Raw genomic sequence first — 15,629 nt, 5'->3', positions numbered from 1 at the left:
GGGTGCACCCCAGGAGCTGGTGGATGGACCCCAGATGTGGGTGGGTGCACTACTGGGGCTGGGGGATGCACCCCAGGAGCTGGTGGGGGCATCTGGGGAGGTCCAGGGGGGCCAGAGGGGGCAGGCCCAGTAGGGGGCATAGGGGGGAGGGGCAGGCCACCAGGAGGAGGTGGGGGCAAGGCATCAGGGAGTGGTGGGCGAGGAGGAAGGCCATTCATGAGTGGGGGCGGGGGCCGCTTGACACCTGGGGGTCCCGCTGGGAGGCTGGGCGGGGCCGGGGGCTTCTCCATCTTAAAGTGGAACTGAAGAAAAAACTGCAAGGGGGGAGGGCGGGTCAGCATCACAAGGGTGGGGGAAGGGATGGGCACCATCCACGGCCTGGGCGCCATACCTGCTTAGTCTCTCGGTTCCAGTGGGTCCAGAACTTGCCCTCAGCCTTGTCGATCTCCCGGCTTGGCACCTGGAGGAGGAGCCAGAGGCTGCAGCAGGCGGGGAGGGCTGGAGGGACCCCCCGCCCCACAGTGGGACGCTCCCCTGCCCCACGGTGTGCTACCTTGAAGGCGATGGTCTCGTAGGGCTCGGCAGCCATGAGCAGGTACTGCCAGCGGCGGTCCGGGGGCTCAATCCTCTGCTCGTAGGCAGACATGAAGCGGTGGCGGGGCATGATGCCCTCCGCGATCTCAGGGTAGTCAATCTGCGGGACGCACACAGCCGTGTTGGCACCACCACCGCCCCGGTGTCCGGGTCACCTGACGGGCCCCAACTCACCTGGAACAGCAGACTCTGCTGGCCCATCTCTGTGTCCCTCTGCTTGGTCACTGTAACACAGGGGATGGGGCTGTCATGTGTGCACACTATGGCCTCTCTGGCCCCACAGTGGGGAAGGCCTCAGCAGAGCGCAGCCGCCCACGTGGTGCTGTGCACAGCTCCCTGGCACCCTGCTTGCCAAAGGCGGCTCTTGGAAACATGGCTTCCTGTCAGGCAGGTCACCCAGGGGCTTCTCTGCTGAGGGGCTGTGGGAGCGGCAACTGCGACATCCTGCCCCCGCTTTCTGGAAGTACCAGCGGGGATAGGTGCTCACTGGCCACACGGGGGCCCCTGGCAACACATGCAGGGAGGACTGAGAAAACGGTGGCTGTGTCCTGGGGAGGGGGCATATCCGGTGCCCAGGCCTTGGGCTCATTCATACCGCAGCTGACAGCCGTGGGCAGACCGCCACCCACAAACCCACCTTTGTAGCCAGGGCGGCCAATCTTCACAAATTTCTTCACCTCTACCTTGACCTTCTCTGGGGCAGGCTGCGCAGGGGCCTCCTTGGCCTCCTTGGCAGCTCGCCGGGCCCTGCACGCAGGAGATGTCATGTCAGTGCTTGAATCACCAACAGCCACCAAGGCCAAGCACCCAGGTGCCAGAGGTGCCCGCCCCGCCCCGCCTCCACGTCTGCCGCTGTCCCTATCCTTGCTCTTCAGCCATCTGCTCTGCACTGGAATGGTCAGGCTGAAACACTGGGCAGAGCATCCAGATGCAGAGGGCCTTTTTCCTCCTCTCCCATTAGCCCACCCCAAGCGAGGGCTCCCCTCGAGTGGCAGTGTTGTAGGGGCTCACAGGTTAGTTTGATGTTTCTTCCCTTGGGTATGGGCCAGGTAGCTCCCCTGCAGAGAGAAAGGAGACAAATGTGGTCTGGAGCTGGGTGGAGCCTGGGAGCCTTCAGGGGACGCAGCGGCTGTGCTGCACTGGGGACACAGGGGCTCGCCTTGGCACCCACCACTTCCCGGGAACCCCTCTGTGGTCAAACCAGCACACTCCAAACATCACCAGGGACGGGCAGCTGCCTGGGGGAGCTCCCGACAAAGGGGTGGGGCCTAGAACACTGCTCAGCACCCACTGCCTGGCGCCTCAACCGGTCCCCATTTTCAACACGTGTCCCATCCACTGCTGATCGGCTGGTCATTTAGTGAAGAAGGGCGAGGAGGTGACTTCCCAAACTACCAACGGATTCTAGAGTCCTCTCCCCAGAGAAAAGGACAATAGCTACACCCCCTCCCTGAACCCCCAAATGCAGACGCCGTGCTGCTGCCCCGGCATGCATTACTATTTATAATGACATTCTCAGATCAAGCGTGCTAACTCCCGCTTTGCTACCAAAGACAGTGAAAGAAACAGGACGAAAGGGGAGCTGGCGTCTAGCCAGGCCTACAGTGAGCTCCACGCTAGTCAGAGCTGCACAGCGAGACCCCGCCTCAACAACTGGACTGGGGTGTACCTCAGCTCAGTGGCAGCACTGAGGGCCAGGGCAAAGCCCCAGTGCTGAGAGAGAAAAAAAGTTCAACCAAGCCAGACCAACACTGATCTAGAGTCCCTCTGGGCTGGCGCGAGGCTCACAGCGTCACACACTCTCGCACAAAGGTAGCAGCACATACCTCATTGTTATGCAGGGTCAGGCAGAGTTTGCACTCATAGGACCCCAGGTGGTTCTTCATAAAATACGGGTCCTGGGAGAGAAGAAATGCGCCATTCCACCACACAGCCTGGCCCTGGGAACGGGGACTGAGGCGTGGAGGGAGGTGTGTGGGTGTGGGGCGTCACCCTCCTCCAAACACCACCTTGTTGATGTCGATGGTTTCAAGGGCCAGCTGCCGCAGCCGCTCCCTCCGGTCCCGGTTGCTCTCGGAGGAGGAGGCCACGCCCCCACTCCCAGTCTTGCCTCCAGGTCGGTGCTGAAAGTCCATGGTGCAGGCCTGGCGACTTTAGAGGACAGGAAAAAACCTGGAGGAGCAAGGAAGAGTAAGGCTCAGAACACTGCAGGCAAATGGGCCACCCTGGTCTTGAACTCCATCCTCCAAGTGCTGCGACTACAGGTATGAGCCACTATCACCATCTATGTAGCCCTGGCTGTCCTAGAACTCTCTATACTGCCCAGGCTCCGACAGCCCCTGCTGGAATTAAAGGATCCCTCTCCCCAACAGGCCACAGAGGCCACGTGGAGTTTTTCCTAGTCTGCCCTCCAGAGAGCACTCAATGCTCTGTACCAAGGGTCCCACCTCTGAGGCTCAGGCAGAGCCTCCCGCAGTGTTCTCTGACAGTGGAATACTTTACAGACGACTCAATGCCTGCCCCAGGCCCTTGGTTTAAACCCAGAGGTAAACTCAGACAGCACCCAGGAGACAAGTGGAGGGTCGTTCTCGTCATCCAGGACTGGAGCCTCATACAGCAAAGGGAGCTTTGCAGACATGGTCAAGAATCTCAAGGCCAGGCAGATCTAACTATCTACATTGTCAGCACAGTGCTGGCTAAGCATGCAGGCCCTGACATCAGCTCCGAAGGGAGACGAGGTCAGAGCAGGGATCTAGATGCCGCGGTGGTTGAGAGGACATGCACTGAAGATGTGGGCAGGGCCAGCCTGCTGGAGCTGTGCCATTCAGGCACACAAGGCTGAGGAGACGCTCCCACAGGGGGAGTTAGCCAGGCGCAAGAGCAGAGTTGCAGGGGTGGCGGAGTCGGCTTCTCTGGCAAGAGAAGCAGCGGCAGGGTGGAAACTGCTCCAGACCTTGGTGGAGACAACTCCCCAAAGCACAAGACTCCTGGCCATCCTTCCTGGAGAGATGGGGTACCCAGCCACATGCTTGAGGGTGCAACTCAGGGCTGGAATACTCATCCAGTATTCACGAGGACCTCTAGGATGAGTGCCTGAGGGTGGTGTATGTATGTGCTGTGTGTGCTTGTGTCCATTACATGGAAAAACACAGTTCGTCAGCTTTGGAAGAAAACAACAAAAACAACAGGACAAAACCAGCCTCGGCGAACACACTCTTTAGCTCTGGGATGGAGCGGTTTTGCAACATCTCACTGCTGAGCCATCTTCTCAGCCTCAAAAAACACAGAAAATGGTGGGGGCATGGTGGCATACACCTTTCACTAGGCCCTTATCTCAGGCTGAGGTAGAGGACATCTGGGTTAGTTAGAAACCAGACTGGGTTGTGCAGTGAGATCCTGTCTCAAATAAAAGATAAGGGGGTGGGTGGCTGGCAAGATGGCTCAGTGGTTACAAACACTTGCTGCTCTTACACAGGACCTGGCGTCCAGTTCCTAGCTCTTAAACTGGGCAGCTCAAAACCACCAGAAGCTCCAGCTCCAGGGGACCTGACATCCCGTTCTGGACTCTGTGGGTACCACACTCACACACGCAAACACATAAGCAGAGAAACAAACACAGGAAAGCACTTATCTTTCTGCTTCCTGACTACAGAGGCAACAAGACCACAGCTGACCACACCTTCATACAGTAGGCTGCAGTAAACAACTCAAATAGCCAGGTGTGGTAGCGCGTGCTGTAAATCCTAGTACTCCGGAGGCAGAGGCATGACAACGTATGTGAGTTGGAGGCCAGCCTGGTTCACAGAGTTCCAGGTCAGCCACAATTATGTAGTAAGTTAAAAGTTCTGTCTGAAATAAGTTAAAAGTTCTGCTTATGACCGGATGGCACACAAGTGAAGCCTGAAACAGGAGGAAGAACGGATAGAAGACATGAGACCTACAGGACCATCATAAGATTACTGATAAACAATCAATAGGGAAAGAAAAGCAGCACTTGTGAGGGTAATGGCCTGGTACAAGGATGAATCGCTTTTTAGTGGATATACAGTTATCTTTTAATCCCAACAATAAACCTACTCCAGTGGGCGGGAGCAACCAGGGTTCTGACTAACAAAGAGAAAAACTGGGGCAACCAAGATCAAAAGATACTCCAAGGTGGGCTGGAGAGCTGGCTCGGAGGTTAGGAAGAACACTGGCTGTTCTTCAAAGGTCCTGAGTTCAAGTCCCAGCAACCACATTGTGGCTCACAACCATCTATAGTGAGGTCTGATGCCCTCTTCTGGTGCGCAGGTACACACACTGGCAGAATGCTGCATAAATAATAAGTAAACAATGATAATAACTAAACATACTCCAAGGTGCCAGGCGGTGGTGGCGCACACCTTTAATCCCGGCGCTTAGGAGGCAGAGGTAGACCGATTTCTGTGTTCGAGGCCAGAGCGAGTCCAGGACGGCCAGGGCTACACAGAGAAACACTGTCTCGGAAAGGAAAAAAAAAGAAAGAAAAGGAAAAATAAGAAAATGGAAAGAGACTCCAAGACCCCAAGGCAGCCCGGCGGCCACCGAAGCGACACAGAGACCCGCGATCCCGCTGGACCCAACGGGGCTCGCGAGAGTGCGCCAAGCCCGAGAGGAGCGGGCGCGGCCGCCGTCCCGGCCGGCCCCACGCTCCCGCTCCCAACCCCCTTCCCGGCGGACCGCAGCCGGGTCAGCCGCCACCAACGCACCGCCTGGCTCCTCACCGGCGCCCAGAGCCGCGCTGCCCGGGCTCGGCCTCGGCCTCCGCGATGACCACGACTTCAGTGTGCGCACGCGCACGGCCGACTACGCAATCACGGAGTTCCGCGTGTGCGCATGCCCGGCTGACGGACGCCGCTTCAAGAGGCGCGAAGGAAAGGAGCGCCGGGGCACGAAGTGCGCACGCGCGCTCTCCCTCCCTCCCTCCCTCCCTCCCTCCCTCCCTCCCTCTCCGCCGTTAAGTCTGAACTATCGCGACAGGACGGAGACGTTAGGTTTCGGCGGCCCGGGAGTGCGCTCCGCTCTTCGCGGGCGGCTATGAACCTAGCTCGACACCTCCCGTGCGGGGTGTCTGACGGTTACTTAAGGACGGCAGATTTCCTTACCTTCCGCCTCCGTGACCGATTGCGCCGACGCGCAAACGAGCGCCACGCAGCGCGCAGGCGCAGTAGTCCTGCTGGGACTTCCGGGATCGTTCCCTGAGACTTTTGTGGCGCTAGTTGCGGCTTTGCGGAGGACGGCGGCCGAGAGGCAGGGCACGTATTAGTTCGCGCGGACCCCGGCGGCGTGATGCGGTACAACGAGAAAGAGTTGCAGGCGCTGTCTCGGCAGCCGGCAGAGATGGCGGCCGAGCTGGGCATGCGGGGCCCCAAGAAGGGGAGCGGTGAGGCGGTCGGGGCCGCGGCTGGGGCGCTCGGGCGGCTCGGGTGGGCGGATGAGAACAGTTCCGCGCTGACACCGCCCTGGGTTTGCAGTGGCCAAGAGGCGGCTGGTGAAGCTGGTGGTGAACTTCCTCTTCTACTTCCGCCCGGACGAGGCCGAGGTAGGGGCGTGGGGGGCGCGGGGGACCCGCGCGGCCCGGAGGCCGGCGCTCATGGCCGTGTCTCGCGCAGCCCCTCGGAGCCCTGTTGCTGGAGCGCTGCAGAGTGGCCCAGGAAGAGCCCGGCGGCTTCTCCATTAGTAAGTGTGATGGTCCTCGCCGTCCCTACTTCGGACTCTGCTCCGCGCACCTGTCTCCCTCTTACTCCCTCAGGAGCCTCCGTTTGTCCTGGATCTCGCGTCACCTGGGAGCCCAGCGCCCCTCTAGCTGTCACTCAAAGTGTCCCTGGGTCTGGGTCCTGCTGATGCGGTCTTAGTTTCCTCCCCCACCTGTGCAGCCTGCGCAGACCTGGGTATTGTATTGGAGAAACAGTCTCTGCCACAGGGAGGGGCCAAGAAGTGACACTATCTCAGCCTTCCTCCTGGCCGTCATGCCTATCTTCATCATCCAATGAGGCTCACCATCTGTATCCCTATCTTCTGCGGTTTGCACGTGTATGTGGAGGCCAGAAGTCAGTTTCCCGTGCCCTCAGCCAGCCACTTGCCCCGTCCCCCTTCAAAACATTTATGTGTACACATGTATTTGGATGTGAGCATGCCAGTGAGGTCAGAGAACAGCTTTTGGCAGTTGGTTCTCATCGTCCACTATATGGGTTCCCCACAAAAAAATGCTGATGACCAGGCTTGGCAGCAGACACCTTCACCCGCTTGGGCACCTCAGCAGCCCCTCCTGGGATGTGTTTTTAGGCTAGCCTGGCTGGCCAGCAAGCCCTCGAAGCCCTCCCAGCTCCTTCCTCAGCGCTGACATCAAAGCATCTAATCCGTGCTAGGCCTTGTGTGACAGTCACCTTACTGACTGTGCCGTCTCCACAGCTGTTCGTGCAGGGCCCACCCTAATGACCTCACATTAGCTGTTCACAATAACTCAACCCCCCAGCGGGTTCCCTATTTGTGGGTTCAGGATCTGGACTCTGGAGGAGCCCAGCCAGCCTGTGTCAGGCAGAAGATGGTGTTAGAACGAGTGAAGGTGCAGTTTGGGACCCTGGGGAGAGGCAGCTGGTCCTTGTGGCCAGCAGGATGTGGGCTGATTGGACACTGACCAGAGCTGGCTCCCTTTCTTTATCCCTTTCCAGGCTTCGTGGAAGACCTCAGCAGGAAGTATCACTTCGAGTGCGGTAGCCAAGAGCAGTGTCAGGAGTGGATGGAGGCTCTGCAGAGGGCCAGGTGGGGCTTTAGGGACTGCAGGGAACTGGGGAGAAACATGGGGGAAATGTGACCAGTGAGCCCAACCCTTTCCTGCAGCTACGAGTACATGCGACGAAGCCTGGTCTTCTACAGGAATGAGATCAGGAAGATGACAGGCAAGGTATGTGGGGCTGCAGGGGTGGGCCAGCCTTGCGGGGCAGCTTTTCCTGGCCCTGCTCACAGGCACTGTGCGCCCCGCAGGACCCCCTGGAGCAGTTCGGCATCTCCGAGGAGGCCAGGTTCCAGTTGAATAGCTTGCCTATGGACGGGCGGACTGATTGTATTGGCTCCCAGCTAGATGCGTTGGACTGACTGTCGCTGGGCCCCTGGCTACTCTGGGAGGTATATTTTAGAGGCTTAAAAACATCTGTTCAAAGCCAGAGGTCCAGAGAGGTGGGCAGGCGCTGTGGTCCCATGCCCCATGCCATCTCCCTTCAAGTGACCACATCCAGGGACTGAGCCTGGCACAGCTCCCATGTCCATTTTCAGATGAATGTATAATGCTAGGTAAAGCTGTGAATGGTGAGGGTTCCCCTCAGCCAGCTGTGAACCCCTCTCCTGCTGATATGCTAGAGCAGGCCACGGTGCTGGCCTTCAGTGCTGAGCCTGCTCTTTAATAAAGGTACCTCTTTTTCAAGCCAGTGGATTGAGTAGGGAGAGGAAGGGCACACGGGTTGGTATGCCAGGTTATGGTTGTCACATCTAACCCCAGCACTCGGGAGGCAGATCTCTAGAGTTTGAGGTCAGCCTGGTCTACAAAGGGAGATCCAGGACAGCCAGGACTACACAGAGAAACCCTGTCTCAAAAGAGCAACAAAGAGCTGGGCTGATGACACACATGCACAAGTGTGGGTACGGGGCTGGGGGACAGGCTCTGCTCCCGGGGTACCCAACACTAGGCTGGACACTCTGAGATGTGAAACCTTGCCTGGGTCTAGGGTGGAAGGGCACATCTAACTGGGCGTCCTGGGGGGCCCTGAGGAACAGGACCAGCATTCTGCTGGGTGGTAACGCCATCTGGGAGTCTTGCCTCAGTCAGGACTGGAGCCTTAGAGCGAGGCTCCTTCAGAGACCCTGTCGGCCTCACAGTGGGTAGGCACGCTGCTCTTCCCGGTCAGATGACAACAGGCAAAGAAAGAATGGCACAGGAAGTGAAAACGGCTTTTATTACTGTGTCTAGAGGTGGCAACAATGTGTGAGATGCCTTGGGGAGTCAATCAGGGGAGAGAACAGTGCACCCGTTAAGTACAGAGGTCATTACAAGACAGAGCAAAAGCTGCATCAAGTTACAAACAGGCCAGGCTGCCAAAAAAGCTGTGTAGGTGGAGGGTGGGAACTGGGAGGCGTGCCAGGCAGAGTCCCCCTTTGGGCTAGCTTGGGAGTGGGTCCCAGTACGGAGGGCTTCCTATCAGTTCCTGAGCTCAAGCCCTGTAGCCACCTTGGGCCGGAGAGGCAGGGACCACTGAGGCAGCCTCACCCTGTGTGAGAACCATCAGCCACAGGGTGCCTGGGGCCACCGTGCACCACGCTCAGTTTACTGTGGGTTCCCGTTTCTTATGGGCTCAGGAGAGGACTTGCAGGTGTGCCCGGAGCACCTGTGGCCCACGGGGCCATGCGGGCCACGAACATGCAGTGTCTGTCCCTAACACTCAAGTAAGGTGGAGGCGGCCGCCACGGAGCAGCAGCTGCCAGCGCGGCAGGGGGTGTGTACAGTGTTCACTCAGGGTTTGCTCCAGGCCTGGGGTTTGCCAGCTTTGTCCCGCCGCCCTGCTCTGCAGCACCTTAGCTAGCTGTGGTGCGCAGGAACAGGCCTGGCGGACATGAGCACCATCGTGGGGGGAGGGGGAGAGGGATATGGGAGAGGACACCAGCACCGTCTTCACAAATGCTTTGGGAGGCAGGTCAGGCTTGGGGGGGCACCCAACATGGCCTCTCCCCCACAGCCCTCTTACCCCAACTGGAAGCGAGCAGCATCAGGGCGGTCAGGGCTGTCTGAGCAAGCCAAGCCAGCCCTGGCCTCTCTGCAGTCACGCCCAGTGCACCTATCCCCAGGACCAGGAAGCAACTCCTAGACACAGGCAGGCGGTGCCCACAGTGACCAGAGGCCCTGGGCAGCCCAGCATATCTGGGCTACACTCCTGCAGGGTCCCTGGCCAGTGCCATTTTTTGTGTGTGTGCATTTGAATAAATAAAAGTATTTTTCCTCTTCACTTTTCTCTCGTTTTCTTTAAAGTTCACTGTGCATTATACAATCTAAAAATAAATGCAGTTGAGTCTATGAAATTTATAAATCTCCATCACATCTCTATAAAATACTGTCACTTATCATGTGACTCTCTTATACACAGATGCCAGGGGACCCGCAGTGGGCCAGCCCATGTCACCTGGCCAGCATGCCCCGAGCCAGAAAAGCAAAGAAATACAAAGTAAATGCACTTGTCACAGGAGCCACGGAGCCCTGCAGTAGTGGCCCTCACCTGGCAGCACCACTCAGCCTAACTGGGCACCCCAAGTCCTGCCTCGGCCCAGCCTACACCCACCGCAAAGGCACGCCTGAAGCCACAGGGTTAACAGCGGGGTGTTCACAGTGACCGTAGGCGCATTCCGAGGAGGGGGACCAAAGGTCAGCCCCCATCGGGCATGCCTGGCGTGCCTTTGGCGTCACAAGCTGTGGGGGGGCGCATCTGAGAACTGTTTAGCCACGGTCCACATGTAGGACAGCACCCGGGCAGAGGTGGAGACGGGCAGGCATGGGCTTGCTGGTGAGATAGCACCGGGACGGAGTCAGGAGTCCTCATGGTGGCCAGCCCGGCAGGCCAAGTCTTTATACGATTCTCTCTCACAGACACTTAGACGTCTCAAGAGGTTGCCTTGGACGACTTTGATGGAATAAAATAAGTCAGAATTGCTTATACTTTAAAAAAGAAAACGATAAATACTTTATCTAAAACTATCGACAGTACAAACTGGACCAGTCCAGCACCTCCTGCGGTGCCGCCGATTCACAGTGGCTCCATGTCCGGCTCCGCCGGCCTGGCAGGCAGCAGGCTTGGTCCACACCATCCTTGCATAGGTCGTGGCTGAGGTAGAAGTCCTAATTACCTGCAGGGAGGAGGAGCACAGGTTAGATGCATTTAACATGCCTACCTCAGCTGAGCTGCCCCGCAGGATACAAGGGCACAGGGGATGTTCCTGGCAGGTGCCAGTGGGCCCAGCCCCCTCCGGCTCTGCCTTGCTGAGCACACACAGTGGGTCAGCTGGAGAGGTTCTAGCCCTAGGACTTCCAGATGGCATTGGCCAGGCTGCCCTATGCCCAGGCTACTGCCATCACATGGCTGTACCCAATGGAGAAAGCCAGAGGGCTGCCACCTGGCTCTTCTTCACTCACAGGGCATGTCCCTACCACCAAGATGACAGCCAGGCACAGTTTCGCAGCCTCTAGTCTGCAAGAGGTGGCCAGGGACCTGCCCCCTAGACCGTAAGGCCCAACTCTGTGCTCAAGGATGCAACTTTCTGCCTATGGACAGCCTAGAACCTCACCCACTGACTACCCCCTATTTCCCCTGAACAAGTGGACTACAGGACAGAGGCCTTAGTCTAGAGCTACAAATGTGACTCCATCTTCAGGGCCTGCTACGGGCTAAGAGCTCCATGGTGGGTGGGGGCTACCTTGGCTCTGATCTGCCACACTTGAATCTCATCACCTCAGTTGTCCTCTCAGCTGCTGGCTGAGGACCAGGTAGTCTTGCACAACGGTGGCCCTGCCTGCCTCCCTTAGCCTCCCATCTCTACCACTCAGGACCCCGGGTTAACTGCCGAGCCCTGACAGCCGTCTTCTGGGTAAGAGGAGGGATGGTGTGGCTCTAGCCTTACCTTACACAACATGAACTGCTAGCTAAGCAAGGTCTTTATCGAGGCTTAACCCCCGAAAGGTGCGCAGCATAAGGAGGCGGCATGCCAAGGGAAACCCACACAGCAGATGGCCCCGAGGAGCTGGCCTGTGGGGCTGCGGGCGCGGCCTGTGCCAGGGCCAGCCGGGGCAGGGGCTGGTGGTGCACCGTGAAGGAGGGGCGGGAGACCTTGTGTGGGAGGGAGGCGAGCTTGACAGATAGAGAGGCATTAGCAGGCTGCAGAGAGGCGGCAGAGGAGGGGGGTAAGAAAGCGTTGTTAGCCGGGAGGGAAGCCAGGCCCTGCAGAAGCACTGGCTCAGGGTTAGAAGCCAGCAGCGCAGGCGGAGGAGGCAAGGCGACGTTAGGAGGAGGGGGTGCATGGAGGACAGGTGGCCCCGCAGGGGGCCGGCCCAGGTGCTGAGGAGGAAGTAGGGGAGGTGGAGGGGGCGGCCGAGTCTCAAGGGAAGCCGCGGCCTGAAAGGAAGAAGCCGAGGTGCTGGCCGCCGCCTGCAGCGGGCTCAGGCCCAGCGTGGCACTGCTACACACAGCCCCGCTGCTGACACCAGCTCCAAACGGGTGAGCAGAGGCGGAGGGCACCGCGTGGGTAAAGACACCTGTAAACAGGAGAGAAAAAGCAGCTTCAACAGGTGGCACGGTCCAGGCGGGCGAAGCAAGAGGAGCACAGCCGCCAGCAGGGAGAAGCAGAGGACAGCGTGACTCCGGTCCAAGCGCAGGCAAGCAGCAAGCAGCAGGCTCAGTGAAGGACACTTACCTGCCAGGCCGAGGCCCCGCCCCTCGGGCCCACCTGCCCGCCCCTGCCCAGCCGGGAGCGTGCCACGCCTGGCCCGTGGCCCAGGCTCTGCTCCGCCCTGTGTCTGAGCAGGACCGGCCATGAGGCACGTGGGTGGTCACCTCAAACAGGGGAGGCCCCAGAAGAAAGGACTGCCCTAGTTACAAGTGCACCGTGGTCTTCTGAAAACAAGAGGCATGCGTTATGAGGCTAGCCAGCAGTCTTCTCCAGTCACATCGCCTACTAGGTTGGCCTGCAAGGTCACACGCCCCTTTTGCCCTCTGGAGGGCGTGAAAGGAGCCTCTAAGTGGCTGGTGAGGGGCTGAGCTCCTGGACTGGGGCCAGAAGTCCACAGAAGTCGGCCCTTCCTTGCCTACCTCCAACGGTTCCGCCGGCCACCCCGGAGGAGAAGCTGCCCATGGTGTGCGAGTTGGTCAGTCGGGTCGCAGTGGATGATACATGCACTAGGCCTGCGGCAGTGGGCACAGTGCTGAACAAGGACTGAAGCACGGAGGAGCCAGCCACAGAGCCCAGGTTGGCCTGTAGGGACATGGGTCCCAGAGTAAACTGGGGCCCTGGGGTGAAGGTGCTCAGGAAAGGCCGGGGGGCCTGAGCAGTGGGCGTCGAACTGCCCGAAGAGGAAGCCACAGTTACAAGACCAGGGCCACCGAGGAGGCCACCTGGAGGCACAGCTGCAGCGGAGATGAAGAGGTTGTGGCCGCCCTTGAAGTCCAGCTCGCGGTCACGGCCTTTGCTGGCCCTGCTACCATGTGGCAGTGTGGCCTTGTCCGCCGGCCCGCACGGGGGCAGGGCCTCGCCTGACTCCTTGCCCGCATTGCCCTCGCCCTTCAGGCCACTCAGGCCCTCCGGCTGCCGCCTGCTGAGGAAGGGGTTGGCTTCTGTGGTACTGTCCTTGCCCCTCTGGGACGGGAAGCTCAGGGAGGCACTCAGGCCAGTCACATCAGGGCCCTTGTGTGAGAGGGAAGCACCGTCGTTGAAGCTGTGTAAACCGAGGTCTGCAGCGAGGCCTCCGCTGAAGGCCAGGCCGTTGGGAGGATTGGCGCCAGGGCTCGGCCCCTCGGCCGGAGCCAGAGAGCCGGCAAAGCTCTTCCTTGGGTGGGTGGGAAGCTTGGCCTCAGCAGCGGGCTCCTCTAGGGGCGGCCGGAAAGAGAACAGGGGGCTGTGGCTCAGTGCAGAGCCAGCCTGCAGCGGACTGTCTACGGCCTTGGCCAAGCTGAGGTCAGAGATGGGCGAGAAGGTGGACTTCCATTTGCTGCTGTTTATGGGCTCGCTTGAGGGGGCTGACTTCCTTCCCGCTAAGCCACCACCTGATGGGAAAAGTCAGTGGCCATGAGCTGAGCCTGGGGCCTGCTGCTTCCCGTGCCGGGGAAGTGCGCTGAGCCTACTATGGGGTTGACAAGAGCTGGCAGAGGTGACGGGGTCATACAAAGCTCGGGTTCTGTTGCTGACACGACGAAGGCCTCCGCCCCCCCCCCCCTCCCCAGCATCTGTGTAACAGATGCGGTGCGGACTGGCCTGCGCCTAGCACAGGCACCCCCCCCCCCCCAGGCTCGAGGCAGGGAGCACATTACTTACCGTTTTCCAGCGTCTTTGGGGGAGACTTGCTTTCTAAGGAGATTGTTGCAATTTTTCTCTCAATTCTGTGCAAAGAGAACCATCATTTACATTTGATGCTCAGACAGGACAGGGGACTGCAAGTGTGCATGAGTCAGAAAAGGGAGGGTCCAAAGGCTGCCCTCAGGCCCCATGTGAAAGAACCTCTGAAGAGACCCTAGAGTAAATCTAGGCAACCAGCAAAACTAGAGCCTGCGCATGGGCTGTCGTGCGCTTGGGCTGTGGTAGAGGAGTGCGCTGTGCAGTGACGTCTCAGGCAAGGCGACTGCAGGGACGCCCTGTCCCAGGCGCCCCCCCCCCCCCCCCCCCCCCCCCCCCCCCCGGCGCCCCCCCGCCCCGGGCGCCCCCCCCCCCCCCCCGAGCTTAGTGCAGCGCTGGCCCGGCTCAAAGGCGGCACATCTGCTCCACCATGGTAAGCAACAGCGTACTGTGGGTCAGGGCATCTGTCAGATCACTGGGAAGAAGACACTACTGTCAAAATCACAGGGCGACCAGAACACACACGTGCCATAGTGGCTGCGCCGTGACACTGAAAGGTCACTGAAAGGTGGACACATGGGACCTCATCAATGCTCACACGGTCTCCAATGCAGCCACAAAGCAGGTGGGGAGAGGTGGCACATGTGACAGCTCAGACACAGGCAGAGCTCCCAGAAGCCTTCATGGAAGTACAAACACCCCCCCACACACACACAGGACTCCACCCCAGCCACAACAAAGAGACCCAGGCCGGCACCAGGGAGGGCAGCAGAACCCTGGGTGACGGAGCCAGTGTGCGCCTACCCACAGGACTCACCGGGTACTGCTGGGCTCGTCCTCAGAGCCTGGCTCCTCGTCTGAGGTCAGCGGCGAGTAATGGGCCCCATTGGTAGGGCCCAGGGGCCGCTCCTTCCTGAGCACCGGAGGCTGATCGTGGTCCTGGTAGGGCGTGGGGGAGCTCTTGAGGGAGTTCTCGGGGGATGAGATGGCTGTGATCTCCAGGGGCTGGTTGATGTTGCTGACCTGCGGGGTCAGGGGTGGGCAGGTGAGCGACACGTGCAGGCCAGGATCTTGGGAACCTGGCAGTCACAAGCTCCTTGTGAAGGTACATATGGGGAGGGGGGGGACCAGCAGGGCTGCACAGCAGCCACTGTCCCTGCCCGCTGGACTCCACCCCACAGAGCTCAGGAGCGGCATTCCCCTCTCTGCCCTGACAGGCCCTGAACTTACCATGGAGTTGAGGTTGAGAGGAGACCCGGAGGACTGTGTGAAGAGGCCAGCGACAGACGGCAGAGCCCGGCGCTTGGGGGATACACCCGTGCTGAGGCTTGGGGTTCCGGCTGATGCACGCTTCCTTCTGCTGCGCTTACGACTGTCCTGCCCGTGGTTCTGTACACAGTCCCCACGGGTGCCAGAGGTCAAGGGGCTATGCCTGGTGGAAGGCGACTGCTTGGAGCTGGGACCGGCTGCAATGCTGAACACAATCCTCCTCTTAGCTTCGCTCTCTGGGTCTGAGAAGGCAGGGTCGGAAGGCAGCTCCCCCTTGCCGGTGTCCGACAGCGGACCCTGGGCGGTCACACTCAGGCGAGGACTGGCTGCGAGTTGGTGGCCAGGAGAGGCAGGGCCGGAATTGCGGGACTGCGGCAGCAGAGGTGGGTGCTGTGGAGGTGTGCTGCGAGACCCCATGCTGGCGAAGAGGCTGCCAGGGCCAGAGGACTCGTCGAAAACAGCAGACTCCATCCCAGAGGCCAGAGGTGCCGGGCTGCTGGCCAGGGACCCACTGATGGCCACAGAGCCAGTGTAGAAGCCTGCCAATGAAGAGAATAGTTTCTCAAGGAAGGCAAGCGGGCTACGAGAACACCCCAGCCTGGGAGGGATGAGCTGAGGTCAGGAGTGGCTTCCTACAAACAGAGCTGAAGCTCCTAGAACAGCCCCTCAGC

The 15,629-nt window shown here is 59.7% G+C and overlaps 3 protein-coding genes across 9 annotated transcripts in view; 1 reads left to right on the top strand and 2 right to left on the bottom strand.

Annotated features, from left to right (window-relative positions):
- Sf3a2 (splicing factor 3a subunit 2) overlaps positions 1-5,791 on the bottom strand; it is a 6,347-nt gene extending 556 nt beyond the window's left edge. Inside the window, exons 1-9 of one of the 3 annotated variants that reach the window (XM_055607833.1) lie at positions 5,718-5,791; positions 2,604-2,766; positions 2,421-2,492; positions 1,606-1,652; positions 1,232-1,341; positions 769-818; positions 554-694; positions 392-460; positions 1-314 (exon numbers count right to left, since the gene is read on the bottom strand). The exon at positions 1-314 is cut by the window's left edge and continues 556 nt beyond it. In XM_055607833.1, the coding sequence (XP_055463808.1) occupies positions 1-314; positions 392-460; positions 554-694; positions 769-818; positions 1,232-1,341; positions 1,606-1,652; positions 2,421-2,492; positions 2,604-2,729 (929 nt within the window). In that variant the 5' untranslated portion in view covers positions 2,730-2,766; positions 5,718-5,791. Of the gene's footprint in view, positions 315-391; positions 461-553; positions 695-768; positions 819-1,231; positions 1,342-1,605; positions 1,653-2,420; positions 2,493-2,603; positions 2,767-5,321; positions 5,513-5,717 lie in introns of those variants that run through there. The other 2 variants (XM_055607831.1, XM_055607832.1) reach the window with 2 other exon arrangements.
- On the top strand, positions 5,584-8,032 carry Plekhj1 (pleckstrin homology domain containing J1). Its single transcript, XM_055607834.1, has 6 exons — positions 5,584-5,995; positions 6,087-6,154; positions 6,225-6,291; positions 7,284-7,374; positions 7,453-7,516; positions 7,597-8,032. Exons 1-6 carry the CDS (start codon positions 5,902-5,904, stop codon positions 7,705-7,707), a joined length of 495 nt encoding a protein of 164 aa, XP_055463809.1. The 5' UTR covers positions 5,584-5,901; the 3' UTR covers positions 7,708-8,032.
- A 510-nt stretch (positions 8,033-8,542) lies between these two features.
- Dot1l (DOT1 like histone lysine methyltransferase) overlaps positions 8,543-15,629 on the bottom strand; it is a 41,321-nt gene continuing 34,234 nt past the window's right edge. Inside the window, exons 24-29 of one of the 5 annotated variants that reach the window (XR_008720173.1) lie at positions 14,920-15,497; positions 14,507-14,712; positions 13,672-13,736; positions 12,453-13,403; positions 10,379-10,497; positions 8,543-10,274 (exon numbers count right to left, since the gene is read on the bottom strand). Coding sequence is in view for 4 of the 5 variants with exons in the window: in XM_055607830.1 (XP_055463805.1) it covers positions 11,304-11,899; positions 12,453-13,403; positions 13,672-13,736; positions 14,507-14,712; positions 14,920-15,497 (2,396 nt within the window). In the remaining variant the exon portion in view is untranslated. Of the gene's footprint in view, positions 11,900-11,961; positions 13,404-13,671; positions 13,737-14,506; positions 14,713-14,919; positions 15,498-15,629 lie in introns of those variants that run through there. The other 4 variants (XM_055607830.1, XM_055607829.1, XM_055607828.1 and 1 more) reach the window with 4 other exon arrangements.

Source organism: Psammomys obesus, unplaced genomic scaffold, assembly GCF_907164565.1.
Source record: "Psammomys obesus unplaced genomic scaffold, mPsaObe1.curated_primary_1811, whole genome shotgun sequence".
Classification (NCBI taxonomy): Eukaryota; Metazoa; Chordata; class Mammalia; order Rodentia; family Muridae; genus Psammomys; species Psammomys obesus.
Note: the sequence above shows the minus strand (reverse complement) of the source record. Positions and strands in the feature narration are given on the sequence as shown.